The sequence below is a fragment of the Epargyreus clarus genome, unplaced genomic scaffold (genome assembly GCF_041222505.1).
Source record: "Epargyreus clarus isolate Ecla_fem2 unplaced genomic scaffold, WU_Ecla_fem_2.2 ptg000024l, whole genome shotgun sequence".
Taxonomy (NCBI): domain Eukaryota; kingdom Metazoa; phylum Arthropoda; class Insecta; order Lepidoptera; family Hesperiidae; genus Epargyreus; species Epargyreus clarus.
Window position 1 is genome coordinate 9452204 of NW_027332231.1, and position 25610 is coordinate 9477813.

Genomic DNA, 25610 nt, shown 5'->3' on the forward strand with positions numbered 1-25610 from the left:
TATTTGGACGATATACAGTGAAACAATCATGCCAGTGTGAATAGCGAAGTCTGGATACGTCATGAAAATACATTTTAAGGAGTCGCCGTCACTGTCACGTTCACCTATGTCAAGTCAGAGACAGTGTCAAAGTGACAGTTTAAAATTAAAACAATGCGTGTATGTAATGAATTTGTTTCTCCATCTATTAACTCTATCTCGAGATTTAAGGTATCGATGAAACAGGAAATCAGTGAACGTTTTTAGTTATCATTATGTGTAGATAGTGAAATCTTTGAAGAAAAAAATCAGTGTTTTGGAGCTCTTTAGATAACCTTGTATTTATACCTTTCTACTAAACAATAAACAAAGTGATTAAGCGACAATTAAGAAACATTTACTCGTGATATAAATTAGTTAAAAGGCATGTGTATAAATTTACAAAGATGTCATTGGCATCAAAAGGAAATAAGGAAAATTTTAGGCTTCTCGACCTTTCCAGCGATGAGGAGTCGGAAGATTTGCAGCTAGAAATAATTCCCAACCGGAAAAAGAAGATAACAAGGTTTGACCGAAATATTATTTTAAATTTGAATACACGTCGTTAAACCTAGATACTAAATCGGCGTAGCTAACTCCACAATATGCGTATTTGAAAAATATATAAATTCGAAAATCAAATAGTATTTTCGCAACGCGCCACAGATTAAAAAATCTAACACTTTTGTGTTTCCAATGAGCATCTACAATACATATTTTATACTGTTGTATTTTTATACTGCTTTTGATGTTAATTGATGTCTAATTTTCATGATAGAAATGTACCCTCAATTATTCTTTTATATTATTATCCTTTGCACTAAGGTCTGAAAGTAATAGCTGCTTAGCTATGAAAACACTTAATTTTGTACTTCTATATTCTAAATTGATATTACACTGTTATTAGTAAAAAAAAGGTGGCCGGAATCTTAGTTTCTTAAGCAATTTAGTCAAGGAGACATTTTTTATTTTTGTAAAAATCTAATCAACTTTATAGACTGGGGGTCTCCATACATCAAACCGCACGGGTCTCCAATGACCTTAGTCCGTCACTGCTGTAAACACTTAATACATGCTATTTTCCTCTTGATTGTGCCAATAAATTATATGCAATGGTAAATAACTACAGTTAAACCTACATATTAATGTCTGACTACAAGTACAAAAACAATTTATTTTAACAAAAAATTTCAATTGTTACCGACCGCCAAGGAAGGGATTATGTTTTTTAGTGCATGTCTTATTTATTCTATTAAGAAAATATGTAAGACTTCATTACAGTAGATCCACTACAATTGACAAATTAATGATTATAAATGACTATTTTATAATACACTTCCTACCTAACACATTGTTACTTTAAATTCTTTACTGATTCCAAATTTAATGTCTAAAACATAAAAAATTGTATAAAAACATACTTTAAAAGTACTCAACTACATTTTGTTTAGTCTTATTGTATGATACATATTACTACTTGCACTTCTTCTAATGTAAAATCTTTTCCAGGAAAGAGCGCAACCGTGGCTCGCAACCTAGGACCCCTGAGCCCAGCTTTGGTGCAGAAGTGCAGTGTGCTCTGTGCTGGGCTGTGAGAGGGACTCTAGTACTATGGCTGCTGATGCTCACGTGGCTCTGTGCAGCGCTGTACGACCAGGTGTCCACAATGAGATATGATATAACCAGTGGTAAGTTATCAATATCTCTTTACAAATTAATTAAAATGAATATTTATATATTTTTATTTACTTATTTATTTATTTAGGACTACCAACATAAGATACAGCAGTGATTATCATGTACAGTACAATTATGTTTATTATTGTAATGAGTAACTGTTCTTACTATTATGGGTAATCATAATATAACTTGCTTTGGGTGTGGGGTTAATAAAGTATTACATAGCCAACTAAACTTCAACATATGTTTGAGGTGGGTTCTTTGATATGGTTATTTTTGATGACTTGGGGACTGGAAAATCTGAATACGTATTTTTTTTAATGATATCAGTTTAACTTTTTCATAAAAAATATTTGTTCTAATTTCTAATTTGAAATTTAGTAGGTTCTTCATTACAATGTTTACGTATGTCCCATGCATAAAGGAAAGGGAGTTAAAATATTACTTTTCTCTCATTTACAAAACTGAAATATTTTGTTATTAAAATTCATTAATATTAATTAAGGTTCTATGTTCTAATGCTTATGTAAGCTTGGGGGAAGGAGGGTTTATATTACGTTTTCCTGTGACCACGATCCATATAACTGGGTTAAAACCGCGTATCTTGTGTGCCAGTTACAAACTAAAATGTTTCAATTCCCCGATAATATTAGTCTAATCATATCCTTTTCCATCATTCACAAAACTGTAACATTTTGTTCTTACAACTTGTCAATATTTATTGCCGACTTTGACGAGTATGCACGACGTGGTGCAGAGTGAAAAGATTCGGTAGATTCAAGTTTATAATATTATAGGTATAGTTTTTATTTAGACCATGCCCAACCGGTTCTATACATTACACGAGTGCTAATGTATGATGCGCGAAGTTTTAAATATTAATTAAGGTCAATGTGTGATAAGTTAGTATATGATACAAGCATCATACCTATCCTACTGACTGAAATTTTATAAAAGTGGTGATTGTGTCATTTATATAAGGCAACAATCTTAGTTCCACCATAATGGCATCGCGTCCTTGATCTGCTTGAGATAGAACCCCTGTTCTATATATGGTCCCTGGGGGTGGGGTCACAGGGGTCACATGACCCCCTCCACCCCTAAATCCGTCCGTCCGAGTTCCATCCCCCTAAATTCGTCCGTCCGAGACCGAGATTTTTCGTGGGAAAACCCTGCATGGATTCCTCTCTGCCGCAGTGGTAGCGGAGAGGTTATGCCAGACTTTACAATAAATACTAAGATATACGAGTTCATTTAAAACGCGTTAGAAAGTCGTGGTCTAATATCCTTAAGCGAATTTCTCGAGACCCAAAAATCTTATGGTGCCATCGCGCCTGTAGAGTTGGTTACCGATGTCCAAGGGTGTGACGGCAGTGAGCACTTATCATCATGCGCACTGCATGATCGTCGGCTATTTCAATTTTAGAAAAAAAATATAGCAAATGCCGAGATCAGCCACTGCTGCCATAAGTATCTTTTAGAAAGGTATTTTTCTCAGTGCTGTCGTAGGCAGGTTTTGAAGGTGGTAGAACCCTTTGTGGTTCGACTCCGGCGGCACCACCGCCACACCTATTTCTACCTAATAACAGCAGTGTTAAGCGCTGCTGTGTTGCGGTTTGAAGGGTGTGGTAAGGGAGACAGACTTTTCCGAGGCGTTCCAGATTAGTCCTCAGGGGTAGCGGCGCATCTGTGGCCGACCTCAGGTAGGAATATCTAATCCTATCTGGGGTTGATTACAGATGTCCATGGGCGGCAGTAGCCACTTACCATCAGGTGGACTGCATGCTCGTCTGCTGCTCTTATATTATTAAAAAAAAAGGCACTACATTCGGCTTTGCGTATGTTTGATCTTGGCTTGATCACATGTAGTAGATGAATAATTTCGTAAGAAGGTTTCTGCCAGTGTCCAACTTCTAAGCAAGATGAGGATGTTACCTATCTCATGTAACTATGGCTGATACTATTATTCGCAGTATGTCCATTACCGTTAATTCTACTTGTTACTGACGTAGGCGTGCAATCGTGAAATCCAAAAGCACGAGCAACATGTAGGTACATAATTATTATATTAAAGATGTCGCTAATCAATCTAATATTCAAGGTTTAGATATTAATCTTTTTGTGCAATCAGATAATATCTGATAAGCAAGTCAGTTACTCTATTAAATATAACTATTAAGTTCAATACTCTAAGACTAGAGGTTGCACCTTTCTGCTAATACTATTCTGGTACTATATACCATCATTCTTGCAGAGAAAAAACAAGAAGCAAACGTGCTCTTTATTCATAAACAATAAAATAGGCACGGGCAGGAGACATATATCGCACTAGCATATCGCGTTATCGCCTTTAACTGTGAATAATACAAAATATACAATATTCAAAACACTATAATAATAATAATAATAAGCCCCTCACAAACCTAACTCCACGTCCGGCCCAAACACCAGTGGCCACGTGAGGGGCGGACTTAGGCAGCTTTCAGCTAAATACTTACCTAAGACTAACGGAGCAATAGTAAAACAGTAGAATGCGATGCGTCTAAGAAGCGGTAATAAACTACCCCAGGCGGGTACCGGAGCGAATCGCGATGGAGAATCCCGCCCCGAGCCATCAAGCTCGGGCAGTCCCACGTATTCTGGGGGGGACACCGTGTCGCAAACTTCTGCCCAGTATAGTACTGTTGCAGATTTTAATCACGACTTAGTGTCTGTGGTTGAATCAGTTAATACCAGCCCATCTTCAACCCCACCTCTGTCAGCGAATGTTGTACAGGAGGCGCAAGCCAGTAATCCCGTACCCATTGCTGACACCAAATGTGCGCGAAAAAAGTGGACAACAGAGATGAACCAATTTATTTGGCGCACTTACCTAATAGCAACAAATATGGAGACAAATACGCGGCAATACCTAGATACCTTACACACCGAATTTAATAGTAAATTTCCACACATGAATTCTTCCAAGCAAAGAGTGGGAGATCAAAGAAGAATTATCGTAAGAAACAAGCTACTGGACCATGAAACCTTAGAAAGAATAAAGTCAGAAGTTAGCACATACATTCAAACTCATCCCAATCTGCAAACACAAACACAAGACTGTAGCCAAAACACACAACGCAGAAGAATGAAGTGGTCCAACGAAATGAATGAGACCCTAATAAGATGTTATTACGAAATAACAGAATGTGAAACAAACAGGACTGCCTATAGATCTCAGCTTAGGAACAAATTTCTTGATATATATCCCCAACTTTCAGATCTTTCTGAACAACATATCTCAGACCAGACACGATCTATCATACACAATAAATATATACCGGAAAGTAGACTTCAGGAAATAGCTAAAGAGATACAAAATTCAAGAAGAACTCACCAGCAATTAAATATCATAAATGTAACTACATCAGAAAATAATATCAATTTAAATAACACATATAATAACGAAGAAACGGAAGTTAGTCATACAAATACACAAAATACCTCACGTAATTGCCAAAATGTATCTCGTTCTCGTTATCTCAACTCATCTACACTAAATTTAAACTACACAAACATAGATAATATATTCAAAGAAACATTAGACCGGTTTAAAAATTCTAACCCAGTTAATCGACCCCGCATACCTAAGCAAAAACCTTGTAAAATATTATCTTCTATAGTTCGTTATATAAATACTAACTTACTGCCAAAATATATATCAATTGAGCATGATTTCACATTAACACAGACGATAATTTATAGTGCAGCTTACACAGCTGCTGTTTGTAATGGTACAAAAATTAGGGAAACTGCAAATACACTACACCGCAATGGCAAGCAAAACATACCATCATGGCAAAGAAGAATTGAAAATAAAATACAGCTACTCAGAAAAGAGATAGGAAGAATGACACAATACATAAAAGGAAATAGAAGTAGAAAGCTAGATAAAAAGATAGAGGATATAAAAAATAAATATATAATTCATTCCAAGCACGAAGGTCCCAATGATACACCAGAATTGATTTTAGATACAATGAAACAAAAACTTAATGCGTTCGCGAGTAGACTTAAAAGGTACTTGATTTGTAACTTAAGAAAAACACAAAATAATCAATTCATTAATAACGAGAAAGTATTTTACAGAGAGCTTAATTTAAACACACCCCAAATTAATTCATCAAACACTAATATTAATAATAGAAACGTAAATGTAAAACCAACAGAAGAAGAAATGTGTCAGTATTGGTCCAAAATTTGGGCTAGTTCTGTTGAGCATAATGCGTCTGCTAGATGGATTAAATTAGAAAACCTAGAAAGTATAAGTCCAATGTCTTATGAATACATCCCAGAAAACACATTTTTGAAAGTTCTTAAAAAATCTCATAACTGGAAATGTCCAGGATCCGATAATCTTCATAACTTTTGGTACAAACAGTTTACAGCAACTCATCTTATATTACACAAACATATTAACAATTTCATAAGTAATCCACATTCAATACCGGAATATATAATGCAGGGCGTCACTTACTTGATTCCTAAAAATAAAAACACCACAGATCCCTCAAAATATCGCCCAATTACTTGCTTACAGACCATTTACAAAATACTTACAGGGTGCATATCAGACATTGTTTACCAACACATAACACAAAATAACATACTAGCAGAGCAACAAAAAGGGTGTAGAAAAGGGAGCCAAGGCTGCAAAGAACAACTAGTAATAGACGCAGTCGTCATGAACACTGCTTATACACAGAAAAAGGATATTAGTATAATGTACATCGACTATCAAAAGGCGTTTGACTCTGTACCGCACTCCTGGTTAATATACATATTAAATCATTATAAAATACACCCAACAATAATAACCTTCTTAGAAATAGCCATGAGTCACTGGTCTACTAAACTAAAAACACATGAAACTGAAATCACACCGCATACTCCTTCTATTCCTATTCGGCGAGGCATCTTCCAGGGTGATGCTTTTAGCCCATTGTGGTTTTGTTTAGCCCTTAACCCTCTCTCCTATATGTTAAACAAATCAAAAGCCGGGTTCCGCGTTAAAATCAATCAAAGTCAGACAACACTCACACATCTAATGTACATGGATGATATCAAACTATACAGTAATAACACCAAATCTCTGCATGCTTTAGCAGACACCACCCAGACGTTTTCAAAAGATATCCAAATGAATTTCGGTGTAGATAAATGTAAAACCCTAACAGTTAAAAATGGCACAATAGTACAAAATGATTACACTTTAGATTCAGGACAAATTATAGAATCACTAGATCATAACACTTCGTATAAATATTTAGGAATTCAACAAAATCAAAAAATTAATCATAAAGTCATTAAAAAGGACATATTAAAGAAATTTCAACATAGGCTTAACATCGTTCTTCGCTCTCAACTTAACGCGCGCAACTTAATTAAAGCACTGAACACTTATGCTATACCTTTATTAACGTATTCATTTGGAACTATTAGGTGGTCACAGACAGAACTCAAGAATATTCAACGGAACATTAACACGTCCTTAACAACTCATCGAAAATATCACCCCAGATCCTGTGTACAAAGGCTAACACTACCCAGAATCGAAGGCGGAAGAGGAATTATAGACGTGGTTAATTTACATAATAAACAAATAACATCTTTACGCACTTTCTTCTTTGACCAAACTCTAAAATCGAATCTACATAAAGTAATTACTGCAGCAGATACTGGACTGACACCACTCAACCTTTGCGATAGAACACCTCAACACAATGAACAATTAGTAAATATATCAGACAAACTTGCTACATGGGAGAAAAAGTCTATGCACGGAAGGCACTATAAAGATCTACAACAGCCACACGTTGATAAGGCAGCATCAAATGAATGGTTGCGACGTGGTGAGCTCTTCCCCGAAACAGAGGCTTTCATGATGGCAATTCAGGATCAAACTATAAACACTCGAAATTATCAGAAACACATAATCAAAAACCCTAACATATTAAATGATCTATGCCGGCGATGTCAGAGCAGTCCTGAGACAATACAACACATTACAGGCGCTTGTAAATCCATAGTTCAGTCAGATTATAAACACAGACATGATCAAGTAGCAGCAATAATTCATCAAAACCTAGCACACAAACATAATTTTATACCACACAAAATCTCATATTACAAATATATACCTGACACTATATTAGAAAATAATAATTATAAAATTTATTGGGACAGAACAATCATCACCGACAAAACAGTACATTTCAACAGACCGGATATAACATTATTGGATAAAATTAATAAGACGGTTTTCATAGTAGACATTGCTGTATGTAACACCCACAACTTAGTAAGTACACACACAGAAAAAATGGCCAAATACAATGAATTAGCGATAGAAATAAAAAGGCAATGGCAAGTCAACACAGTCAAAACAGTCCCAATTATAATTTCGACAACAGGTGTCATTCCCAAAACTTTACACATCAGTCTCAACACATTACAGATGCCACCATACACACAATCACTTCTACAAAAAGCCGCCATCCTTAATACCTGTCGGATCACGCGTAAGTTCTTAGATTTGTAAAAGTCTCCTCCTTCTACGCTTGGCTAAGGCCCGCGCAGATGGATTATACCCCTTTGAAGGGAGAATAAAAACAACGTACTCAAATAATAATAATAATAATGTAATTGTTTATTTAAAGTAACAAAGACTTATTTATTTAATTACAATTAATTTTTTAGATACATTACAATTATAATAAGTAATCTATAAGTAATCTAGAAACAATGTTGAAACACGGTAGAGTGTCAGAAAAGTTCTGAAAAATAGAACTCGAGACAAAACACAGTGTGTTATATATTATATATATATAATCCTGAACTTACCACTGACTGACTGACATGCCGTTCTCCATGTTGCCGTCTAGGAGCGACTTTGTTGTCTATGGCGGGTTTTCTCCTCTCCCCCCCGAGGCAAAGGGAAAAATATGAGATGCCATAGATTCAAGATGGCGGCCGATTTAAAAATTTTAACTTTTTTATTTATTGACTTTATGCTGATGTTTGTTTCTTTTTCGAATATTATTCGGGTGGGTATTACGATGAAATTGGAAAAAAATGAAAAACCAAGATGGCCGCCGAGATATTTGAGTTTGAAATTTTTCAATTTTCGAGGTGTTTTTGGGAGGTCGTATCTCTTGGGATTTTTAATATTTTGTTGCCATTTTTTAAAATTTTCTCGGATATATCCTCGATTTTGCCAAATTGGATTTAATTTTTTTTTCAATAAGATGGCGGGTCGTCTGTTAGGCGATTTGTAGAATGTACGAAAAAACGAATTTTTTGAAGTGAAATATTCGGAGGTTGGCAACGTTTGAGCGATTTGGTTTGTTCGGGGCGGTCGTGGGGCTCGGTCCGAAGTGTTGCTAGGTTTGAGTTTTTTTCTCCCCACTCTTACAATTTTTCAAACTTTTCATTCAAAAATATGAAAAGTAGAAGGAGAAATATTTTTGATGAACTTTTTTCACAGGAATATTTTTTTTGGGTGTCGTAATGACATTTGACCATTTTCTTCGATGTCGACTGGCAACACTGGCCGCTGGATTTTTTTTTCAGTTTTACGTAAAATCGACTTCCTCGACCTGAAGGAGTGGTGGGGGGTGGGTTTGATGTAGGAGTGGAATTTTTTGTTTGCCTCCGTGTCTATGGGAAAAATCTGAAACTTTCAAAATTCAAGATGGCGGCCGAGCTGGATTAGGCAACTTTTTTTTTTATTTTGCACCTATCCAAGATTGGTATCGTTTCCGGCTAATTTGCGGACGACTGAAACGATGAAATTAGAAAAAGTTGAAAAAACAAGATGGCCGCCGAGATACTTGAGTTTGAAATTTTTCATTTTTCGAGGTGTGTTCGCGGGGTGGCACTGATGTGTTTTTTTAAATATTTTTTTGATTTTTTTCGTTTTTTTTCTCGGATATATGCTCAATTTTACCAAATCGGATTTATTTATTTTTTTAACCAGATGGCGGATCGTTCGTCAGGCAATTTGTAAAATGTATGAAAAATCGCATTTTTTGAATTGAAATATTTTGAGGTTGGCAACATTTCAGCGAATCGCCTTGTATGGGGCGGTTGTGGAGCGTGACTTGAAGTGTTGCTAGGTTTAGGATTTTTTTTCTTCGTTCATACTTTTTTTGGAACTTTCCATTCAAAAATGTAAAAAGTAGAAGGAGAAACATTTTTAATAAAAATATTTTACATGGGTATTTGTCAGGGGGGTCGTAATGACATTTGACCATTTTCATCCAAATTAACTGGCAACACTGGGAGTTAGATATTTTTTTTCACTTTTTTGACATTTCGAGTAGCCCAGCCTAAACTATTGGTGGGGGGTAGTAATAATGTATGAGATATTTTTTCGGTATATTATGGTGGTTATAGGAAAAATGGGAAACATACAAAATTCAAGATGGCGGCCCTCCTGCGATTTTCAACTTTTTTTTTATTCTGCGCGCCTATCTGAGATTGGTGTCATTTTCGACTAATTGTGGGACGACTGTTACGATAAAATTAGAAAAAAATGGAAAAACAAGATGGCCGCCGAGATAATTGACTTTGAAATCTTTCATTTTTCGAAGTGTGTTTGTGGGGTCGTAGCGCGGTGGTTTTATTAATATTTTTTCGATATTTTTGATTTATTGGCCGGATTGTATCCTCAATTTTATCATATGGCAATATTATTTTTTTTAATCAGATGGCGCACCTTGTGTCAGTCATTTTGTAAAATGTACGAAAAAATGCATTTTTCGAAGTGAAATATTTTGAGGTTGGCAACATTTGAGCGAGTCGCTTTGTATCGGGTGGTCATGGAGCTCGACTCGAAGTGTTGCCAGGTAAAGTTTTTTTTTCATCGTTCATACATTTTTTGGAACTTTTCATTCAAAAATGTAAAAAGTAGAAGGATAAATATTTTTAATGAATTTTTTTCACAGGACTATTTTTATTGGGCGCCGTAATGACATTTGACCATTTTCATCTTAATCAACTGGCAACACTGGGATACAGAATTTTTTTTCACGATTTTCACTTTTTGAGTACTTGGGCGGAAACCGTAGACAGAGCATATAAGTTATGTATGGGAGATATTTTTTATTTCAAATGGACCCTATGTAAAAAATCGAAAATACAATGTTGCCATATACAAAAAAAATGTTTTCATACAAATGCATTTTCTACAGGATTATCGAAGATTTCAGGCTGTTACCACCATTTGAGGTCATTTTTTTGTATGAGGCGCTTAATGGCAGTTATAGACTGTACCAATGTGTAACGAAATATTTCAGTGTTGCCATACAAAAAATAATAATTTTCAAACATGTGCATTTTTGTATGTCACATTTCAAGCTGTTGTAAATTTTTGACAACGTTATAATGTATGACGCGTTTGTATGTACTAATAGACTGCACATTTTGGTAAAAAAATATTTTAGTGTTGCCATACAAAAAATATTAATTTTCATACATATGTATTTTTGTATGTAATATTTCAAGCTGTTGTCTTGTATTGGTAACATTAGAATGTATGAGGCGTTTGTACGTACTAATATTGTGCACATTTTGATTAAAAAATATTTTAGTGTTGCCATACAAAAAATAATAATTTTCATACATTTGTATTTTTGTATATGGTGTTTCGGGCTGTTGTCTCCCTTTAAAGACCACCACCACCATGCCCAGCATCACTAAACGTCAGTTTTCTGTATGAGGCGTTTAATGGTACTCATAGACTGTACAGATTTTTGGAAAAATATTTCAGTGTTGCCATATAAAAAATAATAATTTTCATACAAGTGCATTTTTGTATGTCATATTTCAAGCTGTTGTTTCCTTTTGATGTCATTCCAATGTAAGAGACGTTTGTAGATACTAGCAGTTTTAACATTTGGGTAAAAGAATATTTCAGTGTTCCCATACAAAAAATAATAATTTTCATACATATGCATTTTTGTATGTCACATTTCAAGCTGTTGTATATTTTTGACAACCCTATAATATATGACGTGTTTGTATGTACTAATAAACTGCACATTTTGGTAAAAAAATATTTTAATGTTGCAATACAAAAAATAATAATTTTCATGTATATGTATTTTTGTATGCAATATTTCAAGCTGTTGCCTTCTATTGATATCATTAGAATGTATGAGGCGTTTGTAGGTACTAATATTCTGCACATTTTTATAAAATAATATTTTAGTGTGGCCATACAAAAAATAATAATTTTCATACATATGTATTTTCTATTAAATATTTCAAGCTGTTGTATATTTTGACAACATTAAAATGTACGATGCGTTTGTAGGTATCAATAGATTTCACATTGTGGTAAAAAAAAATCAGTGGTGCCGTACACAAAATAATATTTTTTATACGCATGCATCTTTGTATGTAATATTTAAAACTGTTGTCTCCTTTTGAAGTTATTACCTAATACGTGGCGTTGTTAGCTACTAACAGTTTGAACCCTACGTCAGTAGGATAATATATCTATGGTTTGAACATTTGGGTGAAAATATATTTCAGTGCTGCCATACAAAAAATCGGTTACAGGGTTTATAAGTATATATTTCGGAATTAATTTATGAGTCGTTTAAAAATGTATATGATTTAATCTTAATGAGCTAACTTATTGGTATGTTGAGAAAGCAATAACTGGTTTGAAATTTTTTTATGACTTGAGTTTTGGAGTATTCTATTTATTTGAGTTTAATTGGTTGTATGTGTTAAATTGTTTGTGGCTTAAGTTACCTATATGAATTTTATCCGTGATTATTCTTTTTGGAGTGTAGCCCTACCATGCACATAGCAGGAAGGGGCGTAAGATGTTAGATTCTCTTCTTACGTATTAATGTATAATTATTTATTAACAGACACAGACACAGATTTTGTGGATGTAGTATGTAGTCAAGTAAAGGATACAAAATGTATTAATCTTCAACATTTTTGTGACTTTAAAAGAGGGGTAAAATATAAGATTTACTAAAGAAGGGCCATAATCTATTAGGTATATTTGGATATTTTGAAAGGATGGACAGTATAAATATGATATACGATTTACAAAAGAAGGATATAATGTAAGAGGTATATTTTCTGCACTGCTCTGCTTCTATTGATTGTAGCGTGATGAAAAGTATACTATAACCAGCTCAGTAGTATGAAAAATAATTGTATCAAGTTTCGTTAAAATCCGTCGAGTAGTTTTTTTTTCTATAACGGTTATATAGACAGACAGACAAAAATTTTAATGATTGCATTCTTGACATCAGTATCGATCCCTAAATACCCCCTGATAGTTATTTTGGAAATATATTTCTTGTACAGAATTGACCTCTCTACAGATTTATTATAAGTATAGAATTAATATAGATAATATAATATATAGAAATAATGTATGACGCGTTTGTATGTACTAATAGACTACACATTTTGGTAAAAAAATATTTTAGTGTTGTCATACAAGAAATAACAATTTTTATAAATAGTTATTTTTGTATGTAATATTTCAAGCTTTTGTCTCCTTATTATGTCTTTAAAATGTATGGCTTATAGACAAAAAAATCACGACCATTCTTGGTATTTTGCAAATATTAACTCATATCTTTTCCAAACAGCCCCAAACAGAATGAATAAAACTTCAATATAGGGGAAAAAATGTAAAAAATGTAAAAAAATTTTGCACGCAAAACAAAAGAAGACAACCGTTTCGCGAGCTGCTTTAGCAGCGAGCGCACACAAGCGATACCTAGTTTATATATAAGTTTGTTCTATATCTCTCCTGCTGCTCTCTCTCCTTGGCTTCTCTCGTATCCACTGGTTTTAATAAAAATGATGGTAATAAATACTTATATAATCTTTTAATAGCTTCAAAAGAAGGTAAATATTTGCGGATAATTTTTATAGTAAGATAATTTTCAGTACTTAGTATCTATCTCTTGTAAAGAAAACGAAATATCACAATATTTAAAATGTTTTCGTAAGCACCAAAAGAATTTCCTACCTATAAGGTTATCTCTTATCAAGTAGGTAGTCTCTATGTGGGTTGCGTGTCATCTTGAAGCACCCAAATAATATCACAGGACGTTCTCTCGACGACGGCATACTTGAAAGACTTGTTTTCTTGACATCTCGTTTTAAGGACATTGTCTCATGAATCATTGTTATCTAGATCCTATGTTTCCTCTGTCGCAGCCGTACCACGCATGCGTGAAGAAACTGCTCCGTGACGTCAAGTCAGTTCTTGTCCGAACCTCTTTTTAGACAGTTCGTGAGCTCAATTTTTTGCCTTTTTTAACGATAAACTAACTTTTTGAAAGTGTTTATAGGATACGTGATACGTGGTAACGTTAGTGTTGTACTCGTGAGTCAGAATTGGTGAATTTATGTTCTTTGATGATAAGCCTTTGCCTTTTCGCGATCGGATTTAATTAGAGTTGTGGCTTCTTCGCGATATACTTTTTTGGATTTAGGGCAGTGTGTTTTGTTCTGTGATCTTTGCAAGTATCTATCTGTAAGTTATTGGCTTAGTGGTCGTGGTTATTGTTTATTTATTGAGGGTGGTTTACAAGGGTCATTTGGCGTGGTGTCGCAGGTCTGGCGCGCATGCGCGGTGTTCATTCAACGCGCCCTTACCGTGTCCCGTAGGTCGATATTATAGTACGCGAATGTATCACACCTAAACGAACGCGTCATCTATTCATTTATCTTATCACTTCAGTTTCATACTGTGTGTGTAATAAGTAGATAATTTTGTATCAAATGAGACTACAAAAAGTTAAAATAACTAACAAAGTAACTCTTATTTAATATTGAAATTAATGTTATTCTAAATGGACACATGCATAAAGATACTAAAAAAAACATATATACAGTCGAATTGAGAAACCTCCTCCTTCTTTGAAGTCGGTTAAATATACAACTAGACTAGGAACTAGGACTAGGAACAACGTCTCATTTTTTCAAAATATGCAACGCTGTTCCTAATATTTTCAACTTACGAATACTTATGTACTTGTACTTTCATCAGGCTAAGGGGGCGCAGTCGAAACCCTTTTGTCCAAGTGTAACGACTCGAGCTGGTATTGTTTCACCAAGACGCTTAAGTACACATACTTATATGTGTTAGTATTACTTATGTACTTCTGAATAAAGGTTGCACCTTTCAACGCTCATGTTTATACCATATTGTTCTTGTTTTTAACAGACTTCTCAAAGAGAAGTTATGCCGCGACAAATATTATGATTTTTATATGTTGTCGCGAAGAATAGTTGTAAACCAAAATTAGTAGTGAATAAATACTATTAAATGTAACTTAGATAATATCTACATTATATTTCAAATAATTCAGTAAATATAATTGGCATGAGTATTCAGACATCCCGAACTGAAAGTTCAACTCTTAGCATTTAGCCTGCCATAAGAAATATTCTCTCAATAACAAACATTTCTTTACGGAGGTCAAATCCGAACCCTCTACATATCGTCCCATAGCATGCGCCTGCGCAGCTGGTGTATTAACATAGCAAAAGAGCATGTAGTCCACCTGATGGTGAGTCGTCATAGCCGCCCGTGGGCATCGTCATCTGTAATAAACTTCATATAGAACAAGAGTTCTACCTAATACCGAGCATAGATGTATTTACCAGACCTGAGGACAACGACGGTACCCTTATATGTAAGGCAGCTTACGTTTTTCGTTTTATCTTATTTGTTTCAATTCAATCGTACTTACAATACATTCATGGAATGTAGACAAAGTAAATGTTTACAACTATAGCCGTGACGCGATATTGTAACGTTGACCTTAAGACTAATTGGACTTTTTAATGAGGACTGTTTGGGACAATAATGTTAACATCACGTCATACAATTGTTTGAATTCAAATGTGTTCAGTAAAATTTAATGTTCTGTCTATATTGACTATGCTAACTTCGTTCTAAATGATAGCAAAATAAATGATTGATTTCTTCGGTTCAAATAGTAGGTAGTTCAATATTAAAGATTTAAATAATAATAGTCGCCAAAACAAACGAGAAGCAACATAGATGCCTACTTAGTATTTATGTTTCTGGCACTTATTTTCGTAACGTGCATAACCTTCTACTTATACTTTTCTTCCTTTTGTAGACAACCGTAAAGCAAGATCAAGGTTGGCAGACCGATCGCTTAACATTCAATGTCAAACTACAAATGACTACATATAAGCGTAAACTTACAATTTGGTCAATATAAGCCACTCTCCGTGTGTCATCATTACGTTAACCATTTACCGTCTAGAAAATATCTGTCCTTAATACTCTCAGTATTTGCTCGCACGTACACGCATGATAGTTCTTAATGAATAGTGCAATTAGTGACCTCCTGCTTAAGATACCTACGCGGCACTTAAATTAGGTCTGTTTGTTATTCAGGTCGACACTCTGAAGGGTCAACGACGTTTATTGATTGTAATGTAGGACCAATAAGCAATAAAGTAACCACCTTAGTCGTAAACGCAGATAGATGCTCGCATCGTTTCACAGTGACATTTACTCCTTACGTATTTCCTTAAATCGATAACTAGGTGCGTGCCTGAACAGTCTGTTTGCATGGTCGGCTGTCTGCGAACTTGACAGTCACTCCATAATCGCTCGTTGCGTTGGGCGGTCGCGTAAAGCTCAAAAGTGAAAGTGCCAAGCCAAAGTGACGGTGTAAGAGGTGGGTGGTGTGGGGCGGATGCGTACGCGGTAGCGTTTTGGTGCGGAATGGAGAGCGCGGTGCACGCGACGGTACCACTGCGGGTGGGGAAGAAGATGCGCAAGAGAAGGGAGCTGGACGCGCTGGTCAGCGGCGCCGGGGCCCGGGGAGGCAGGCTGCTGTCCGCGTCCAGCGACGAGGGGGAGCCCTGGGCGCGCAGGAGCTCCCGCCGCCGGAGATCGCGTCCGTTCGTCCGCCTCGCCGCCGCCCTGGCTTTTTGTGTTTGCGTTGTTTCCGCGGCAACTGTTCTATGGCTTTTCGTGGATGTCCGACGACAAATTATCTCCTTACGCGCCGAAATGGATAGAGGTTTGTGCTCGATCATACTTGACTTTAGTATCGTATGAATTTGTAGCTGTTATCATCAAATCGCGTTATATCTATCAGATGTTTACATGCGTCATGTTGTTTATTTCGAATTTACCACTCAAATGTACGTGCTTTTCATCAACATTTCCTAACATGGTAAATGATAAGTCAATACTAATATTCCGATTGACGTCATTAAAATCATGTCAGATTCATCAGAGATAATTTAGAGATTCATCTTACGTATGTACTCGTATTCACTGGAAATAGAATTAATGAGACTTTAGTTAACCATGGTAACTTGTTATTTTTCAAAACGGTTATCTCATTATGTTGTTTAATGAGACTTTATAAATGAGGCTTGGTGAGAGAGGGTCAACATCGTTCAGTGATAAACTGATAATATAAAACCAGAAACATTGTTTATATAAGCCCTTCATCAGAAACATGGGGCGCTAGGATTGATACTACCACGAAACATATTTAATTTATGTATTTTCAATTTTACACTACTGACTACGGAACATAAAATCTATTTTATTGTTCCGTGATTTACATAATTTAGTTTTCAACTAAAGGTTTAGGCAGAGAGATAAGTATATGGGGCTATGGGGTCGACATTGCCAAGAAATTTATACAAAAACTTTAATCCCATTTTACACTATCACCATTTCTAATTTATTGACAGTTGACATATTTCAGATCCACTTACTCCCAATTGGTAATGAGTCGTGGTCGTGGATGACACTTTATTTCCATTTCCGGTCTCTTGCTACTGTGTAGTGGAATGTCTTTGGTATCAATTTACATATATAGCTTTCGGTAAATTGTTATCGGTAAAGATATAGCTAATCATGGTGGTAGAAGTTAAGTATTATCACAGGAGATCTATATATCCAAACTAGCTGTGCCCCGCGGTCTCGCGTTATTTCTTTTAACGCGAGTGAAACCGCGGGGCACAGCTAGTTTGGATATATAGATTTATTATTAATTGGTTTTGGCTAGTTTGGATACACAGATATATTAATTTATTTTTAGTTAGGATATAATTTAATTGAAACATAATCCGTTACATCTTAGGGTTTTCTCTACTAAGCTGCATTGGAGCAGCTTAATTAAGTAGGTACCTGTAGGAGAAATCATATAAAAATAATAAGGAAAGGAGCCAAATATACATTTGTCTTATAATTAAGTCGCTATTTTTATACGATACAAGTACCGAAGTAATATATTTTCCATAACTTGGAAATATTTTTTTTTTATTATTATTAATAGCCAAGTATGTGCTAATTGAAATATAAACATGCATGTTTGTGCTATTCAAAGACTAACAAGTACCGATTTCTATTAAACTTGTCTGACAATATATTATAAACAAAAAAACAACTAAATAAAGACATAACTACTTAATGTAGTTATGATGATTAATAAAGTACCTAAATACAGGCGTGGCAGATACCGCAACCAATTGACCCACAAAGTGTTTTACCACCCTGTATTGGTTGACCTTGTAGCCACCACTGCAACAGATCAATATTTTATATAGTAATAATAGAAACAGTTAACGAGTGCGCGGTCCACCTGATGGTTAGAGTCAACTTCCAGTCATGTACATTGTACATCTATTATCAACCCCAGATTGTCCGCCTTTTTTTTCGTGGGGAAGCCCTTCATGGGTTTCTCTGTTTCTCTCAGCAGCGGGGGCAAATGGAAAGGATATGCCGGACTCCTACCGGCTAAAACCCCACGGTGTCCCTCTGGACGGCCTTTGTAGGGACCACCGGTACGCTAAGAGCACTCGTCCGCGGTCCCGAAATTAAAAATAAATAAATGTAGAGGTTTGAACCCCCCATTGCGTCAACAATAACTATCAAGTTAACAGTCCTTCGTCAACACACCACAGACTACTTCAGATAGTCCGCCTGAGGTCGGCCACAGATGCGTTTCTATTCCTGAGGACTAAGTTGGAACGCTTCGTATATATGTGTATCCCTTCTGACCAGAACACAGCAGCGTATAACAATGCTACTATGTGGGTAGAAATAGGTGTGGCCGGGGTGTGGTGATGGTGGCAGTCGACCTACGTAGTTCTATGCAAAGTTTGTAGGTATATTTTAAACTCGATTACCGTCAAAAATCGATCAACATATTATATCTTACACGATTAAATGAATTCTCATATTTATCTAATACCATTCGATATCAAAAGCAACCTTGGGAAAATCACACATAAATACTTATTAATTTTTATTTAAGTAAATGTGGACACTTTAATGACAATGTTTAATCCAATTAAAAATATGTTTGGCATGGTTAACTACTTCTGACCTCTTTCACTATTAACCTTATGAGGAAATCGCTAAATGACTTACATTCACAGACAGGCAGTTTTTCAGATTGCGAAATTTACGTGACAATTACTTTCGCAACGTAAAAAATATTGCTATGTAATTAAGGAATGTGTTTCTGTTAACATCAATTATTTATCGAGTAGTTTTAGAAGACATAGAATTATCTTAAAACATCTTGAAACTTTGCACATCAATCTGCATTTGTACAGTCAGCCACATTCGACGCAGATTAAAATTTTTAACAACCGTAGCATACCTACATTAAACGGATATCAAGACTACCACTAAATATGATGATAAGATGATTTATTTTTGAAAATAACAGTGTTCAATATATTTGAAAATCGGATGCTTAAGTAATCTTTTCGTTTTACGATGTTCATTAAATTCTTGTGCTAGTTTTGTTGAGCGACATACGTATCTTAGGATGCTTGTAAGTTTTGAAAATCTGCATCTGATCATCGACTCTTGGTGCTGACTGTACCACTGCAACTTATATCAACGAATTCAACTGTGACCGCGATATAACAGTAAAGATCTATGCGTAGTTGCAAAGTTGTGATAGTCAACCAACCTCGGAAGTGTTCGCAACAAAACAAGGTCACAACCATCATCTAATCAAAACCATTGTCAACAGTATCAACGAGCAGCGCGAGCGTAGGGGACGCTATACAAATATGTCACATGACGTCGAAAGAACTGAGCGCGAACACGACGGAGCTCAGCGCGAGGCTATCGAAGCTGGAGCTGCAGTATCAGGAACTGTCCAAGAATATGGAGCAAGCGACCAAAGATCTAACCTCCGTGATGGATCAGCTAGCCGCCGCGCCCAAGTTTGCAGATATGCCGAAAAGGCTCGGCGAATTGCAAATCACTGTCGCAGATTTTGGGTCGAAGGTAATTAATTAATTAAAAACAATATATCAACTCCAATACTATTTTTTCTGTTGCATTAAGACAGCTACGAAGGTAATCTCGTGTGATCACGAGACTTCCTATGTTTTCCCAGAACAGCGTACTGAATTTTCCATTACGACACATTTATGTATACCTTTAATAATTATATTTGTTCTAAAGGAATCTAAGCTAAACCTAAGCGCAGGCCAAGAAATTAAGGCGTCTATTACTTACAACTTACTTTACAAGTGGGGCATTCATTACGGATGTACATGTTGCATTTACATTTAATTAAGTAAGAAAGATTAAATTTTCAAAATATTTGGTCATAAGTTGTTGTGAAATGCCACACGTTATTTCTAATAGAAGTTGCTATCTGACTCTAATCTAAGGTTAATTGGAATATTAATTAATACGGGACCATTTTTATTTTTTCTTTTAATTGTGACCACCTTCTTCCAGATGCAAGACTTCGAAAGATTGCTACAAACGACGAAAACACAAGCGGCGGCCACATCGACCGGTGTGGATGACATCAAAGCGATCCTGCACGAGCTGGAGGTCAGGACCAACGACACGATAGCCAACGTTACGAACAGTATGAAGCAAGAGGATGACCTGAAGGGACAGGTGGCCTCCTTGAATGACACCCTCGTGAGCAGGGTCGACGCGTTGCAAATGAAGATTGAGCAGATCAATGTGAGTATTGTAAGTAATCTAACATGTAAAGAAACACAGATATACTAATTATATTATTGTTCTTGAATATTTTGGTAATAAGCAGTGATTTTTTAAAGTTATGTGCGTATGAGAAATTAATTATCACTTGCTAAACGGTGAAAGAAAACATCGTGAGGAAAACTGCGTACCTGAGAGATTTATAAAAAAGATCTCAAAGGTATATGAAGTCTACCAATACGCACTTGGCCAGCGCGGTGGACTATGGCCTAATCCTTCTCATTATGAGAGGAGACCCGTACCCAGCAGTGGGACAGTAATGGGTTGTTAATGATGCTTCAACTCTGGGCACTACCGCTACACCTGTCTGTCTTATAACATTGTTAAGGGCCTATATGTTCTGTTTTGACAGGTATGTTAAGGGAGAGACATTTTCGAAGTATTTCAACGAATTACATGAGTAGCAAAGTATATTTGCCGACCACAGACAGAATTCATCCTATCTTGGATTGATTACAGACCTTCAGAGGCGGAAGTAGCATCTACCTGGATATTCAATAAAAAAGTCTTACTTACCTTACTTCAATAACAAAAACAAAGTAAACAAAATAATAAGTACTATATGCCATCATCAAGTCCTTGTATTGTTTGTTTACAAAAAACTATTGGTTGTTATTTCGATAATATTATATTATTATCGATAATATACGAAGCTGGCCTCTGGCTGGCTGGAATTTTCCAAATTTATGCCGTAGCCTGCATTTTGTTATGGGAGGGGTAGGAAAATCTTGACGAACTTTTTTTTGTCAGCGTATTTTTAAAGCAGTTATCCACACTACGCCATTGTACTTAAAGCTATTTTGGAGTTTAACCACACAAAGCTCCAACTGTGATGATCACGATTGTATGATTTTCAAGTCATGAGGAAATGTAATTTTGTATCCTTGTGCGCTAGTGATAATAGTGCAGGTATAAATACCGATGAGTGGTGTCGTCGGCTTCCCTTGGCGACCGGTCGACAGTGATGCAGCGCACACACTCGCGTCCTCTGAATAGGTCCTCCCGAGATAAATATAATAAATACACCGTCCCGTGACGAGATCCGAGTAATGACTGTATGTTGTGACAGAAACGCCAACATTTCAAATTTTGTGTTTACTCTTTATTTATTATTATTAGTATTTCAGCTAGTCCAAAAAACTGAACAACAATTGTTTAAATTTCAAGGGAGTTCCACCTCTAAATCTTTCGCACTGGCTACGACTGTAGCTCTACTAGTTTTGCCGGAAGCTAAATTCAGTAATATGATATGTTTTCCAGAAGCAAATGAGTACGCCGGCGCCACCGACACCCGCGCCACTGACTTCGAGCACGGTGTCGTCCACTACCGCCGTCAACAACGCCACTGCAGCGCCCCCGCCGCCAGGTGAACTTTATTATAGATTATCCATATATTAATAATTATAATAATATTAGCGTCTTTAAATAGAAAGAAATTTCAAGTATTCATTTATGGGCCAATGCAAGACTATAAGTAATAGTGAAAGTAATTACGCAGGCGAATTTTATGAACAAGTAATACTGCTTAGCCGGGAATCAAACGAGTTCATGTTAATAATATCCGACCCCTAGTCCACATACACACACACACACACACACGCATATAGTATCGCTTACAAAGATCGATCGAATTCTGTATTCGTATTTGTTTTTCCCCATTACGGCTTCACCGATTTTGATGATGTTTTTATTTATTATACTTATACCTGGTTAGTAAAATTGTTCACAGTTCTAATTGAAGCCGATAGTTGTTTTTCGAGGTACAAAATTTATTAATAATCACGAATACAATGAAGTATTTCTAGAACCTTCTTGAAATTTCGAAATGTTATAATTTTTTGCCATTAAAATAAAATATTCAAATAGTCACCTCATACACCTGTCTGAGAACAAATGTTTGCATACATATCGGTCTATAGAATAATTAACAAGAAAGAATTCAATATTTAAATGTCAAAGATGTTTAATTTAAAAACGTGTAATGCTTTTAAAATAAATTTTATTTTCAAATTCGTATCTAAAACTTTTTTGTCATTCGTTTTTTTTTCCCCATTGGAATGTTTGCTATTCAAATTTAGAGTTAGTGGTATACATAGATTTACATGAGGTATTTTAATTTAGTCCCCAAAACCGACCACATCTACCCGAGTTGAGGTTTGAGATATCTTTATTATCATAAGAATATACATTCACTTACATTAGAATTTCTTAAACGTAAAATAAGGATATGTCACTAGGCACAATAGCAGTAAAACATTTTTTTATAATAAATACTTGAAGATGGTGGAGTTACGCATCATAAGAATATACATTCACTTACATTAGAATTTCTTAAAAGTAAAATAAGGATATGTCTGGTACACTGCACAATAATAGTATTTTTTTTTATAATAAACACTTGAAGGTAGATGGTGGAGTTACTACTACTTCGTACTCGTTTCCTATTTTTATTTGATGAAAGGCAAGGTTAGAACAATAAAGGTGGTAATTGAAGGTGGTAGAACCCTTTGTGGTTCGACTCCGGCGGCACCACCGCCATACCTATTCCTGCCTTATAACAGTAGTGTTAGGCGCTGCTGTGTTCCGGTTTGAAGGGTGTGGTAAGGGAGACAGACTTTTCCGAGGTGTTCCAGCTTAGTCCTCAGGGGTAGCGGCGCAACTGTGTAGACCTGCGCCGACCTCAGGTAGGAATATCTAATCCTATCTGGGGTTGATTACAGATGTTCATGGGCGGCAGTAGCCACTTACCATTAGGTGGACTGCATGCTCGTCAGCTACTCCTATATTATTAAAAACAAAATAATAATCTTAATTAATCTTAAACAAACAAAAGAAGGTTTAACAAAATTTCATCACGTAGCACCCTAAATCAGCTGATAGAATTCAATGTGACCCCGAATAAACTCGTTGACCTACATAAGGGACAACGTCGTAACGCAAGCATAATTAATAGATAAATAAATAATTTATCTCCTCACTATTACTTCATAAAGTATATAATAATGTATTACATTTAAATCAATTATCTTCGATGTCGTTCATTACCGTTTAATATAGGAAGTTGATGAAGGTTCTCAGCTCTGTTGTTTTCCGTGCGTTGTAAAGGACGTAAAGGGAAATTCAATGCCTTCACAGAGGTCGAACTTCCGCATGCATATAATGTGTATATAATTAGCTATCCTCGTGATTTTTACCTTAACTGCACATCAGTAGACCGTTTCGGTGATTACTAATTTGCTGCAAGTTGAGGAAAATACGTGTAGCCTTAAGTAGTACTATAGTTAACTTGTATAATAATATTTTTTTTTGAACTTCCTTCCGTTTGATATTGGATTTAGAAAGACGTTTTCTACTCTCATAGCCCCACGTAGGACTTCCTATAGGTGCCATGGACATATATACAAATGCATCGCATTTCGCATATAGATAAATTCATCAGATATCTGTCTGGCCGGGGATTGAATCCGGAACCCTCTGCCCGTCAAACCGATAAGGTGACCGCTCCGCGGGTCGTCAAAGAATATTAAAAATTAAAAGTTTTCAAAAATGACAGTGACCACTTCATTTTGACCTTATCTCATCAAACCCATGAGAACAAACAACGACCCCAAATGGGTGCATTTATTAGTCGCCTTTAACGTGTTCCCCTTTCCAACTTCAGTTTCTATGGGCACATCAGCTCAATAATATCATAAAAATTGTATTGTCATTCGAAGCATAGATGACCTATATATTTTGCACCTCGCTGCTACGAATCGTCGACTTCTAATCAACATGTAATCATTACATTCATACATTTTATTACGTCATTTCAAAAGTATTGAATATTGATGAAGGCATACAAACTGATTTTTTTATTAAATTGTTATTTTTTAATTGTTTCAGCTCCACCAGCCAACAAACCAAATGTGTTACAATGAGAGTGATCGCCATTTTATAATGTGTTTTGCCAAGTCGGTTGTAAGGGTTGCTCAGATTGTCTCAAATAATAACGTCCACACGAAATATACTGCTGTAGGCGTTTGTGTAACAAATTGCAGAGGAAACTTACCCTCCAACTTAGCGTTTTAGGATAAGATGGGAAGGGCATTGAAAGTTTTTAGCGTAACTACTAAGTTCGCCATTTTGAAAACAAAACTCGGTTCGCAAATCAGTCTTAAAATTACTGTCAATTGATAGCCTACATAATTACAATAAAAAGTATTCAGTGATGAAATATAATATAATATGATAAAATATTTAAGTTTATTTATTTTACTTCTACGGTTTTTAACTGAAATATCTCAAAAAGTATGCTTACAAAATTTTATCACTAAATAATAAAAAATATGATCATTTAAGTCATCGATCGACACAAGTATTATCACTGGCCGTTACAACTCATTTTTCTTTTAAAAATGGCGGACTTTGTAGGTACGCGAGTTGCCACACAAAAATGTTTGATGCCCTTTAAAGAAGAATATTTTGAAGTACATTCAGAAAGCGTTGACACGCGTAAAAGCATTTATGTACCCAATTTTGAAGTTTCTTTTGTGTGCGGGAATTTTGGCCAAGATTATAATTTAATTGTATGTCATAAGCGGTCTTGCAACGAGATCTCAAGCCTTTGAATATACTGCGATAGTGTTGCAATAACAGTGTGAGTGAGAACTCTGGTAATACCAATGTAAATAATTTGATGTAATTATAGTTCATTATTTTATGTAAGTAGAGTTTACTGTGGACGCACTGAGTGTTATACGAAGTTGTCAATAAAGTGTGAGTTTTATTACTGTAATAAATTATTGTTAATAGATCGATTATTATTACATGTTTTTGTTTTATTTTT

The 25610-nt window shown here is 35.5% G+C and overlaps 1 protein-coding gene across 8 annotated transcripts; it reads left to right on the forward strand.

The window, feature by feature from the left end:
- The first annotated feature begins 114 nt into the window (after positions 1-114).
- Positions 115-25592, forward strand: LOC140752175 (uncharacterized). Of its 8 annotated transcripts, none has more exons than XM_073086377.1 (6): positions 115-544; positions 1528-1706; positions 19785-20044; positions 20507-20752; positions 22043-22148; positions 24668-25592. In XM_073086377.1, exons 1-6 carry the CDS (start codon positions 426-428, stop codon positions 24700-24702), a joined length of 945 nt encoding a protein of 314 aa, XP_072942478.1. In that variant the 5' UTR covers positions 115-425; the 3' UTR covers positions 24703-25592. The 8 variants fall into 8 exon arrangements, with proteins under 8 accessions (XP_072942478.1, XP_072942480.1, XP_072942473.1 ...); XM_073086379.1 differs by having other exon boundaries at positions 20507-20743; XM_073086372.1 differs by lacking the exons at positions 115-544; positions 1528-1706 and adding exons at positions 13957-14110; positions 16315-16796.
- Positions 25593-25610: the final 18 nt, after the last annotated feature.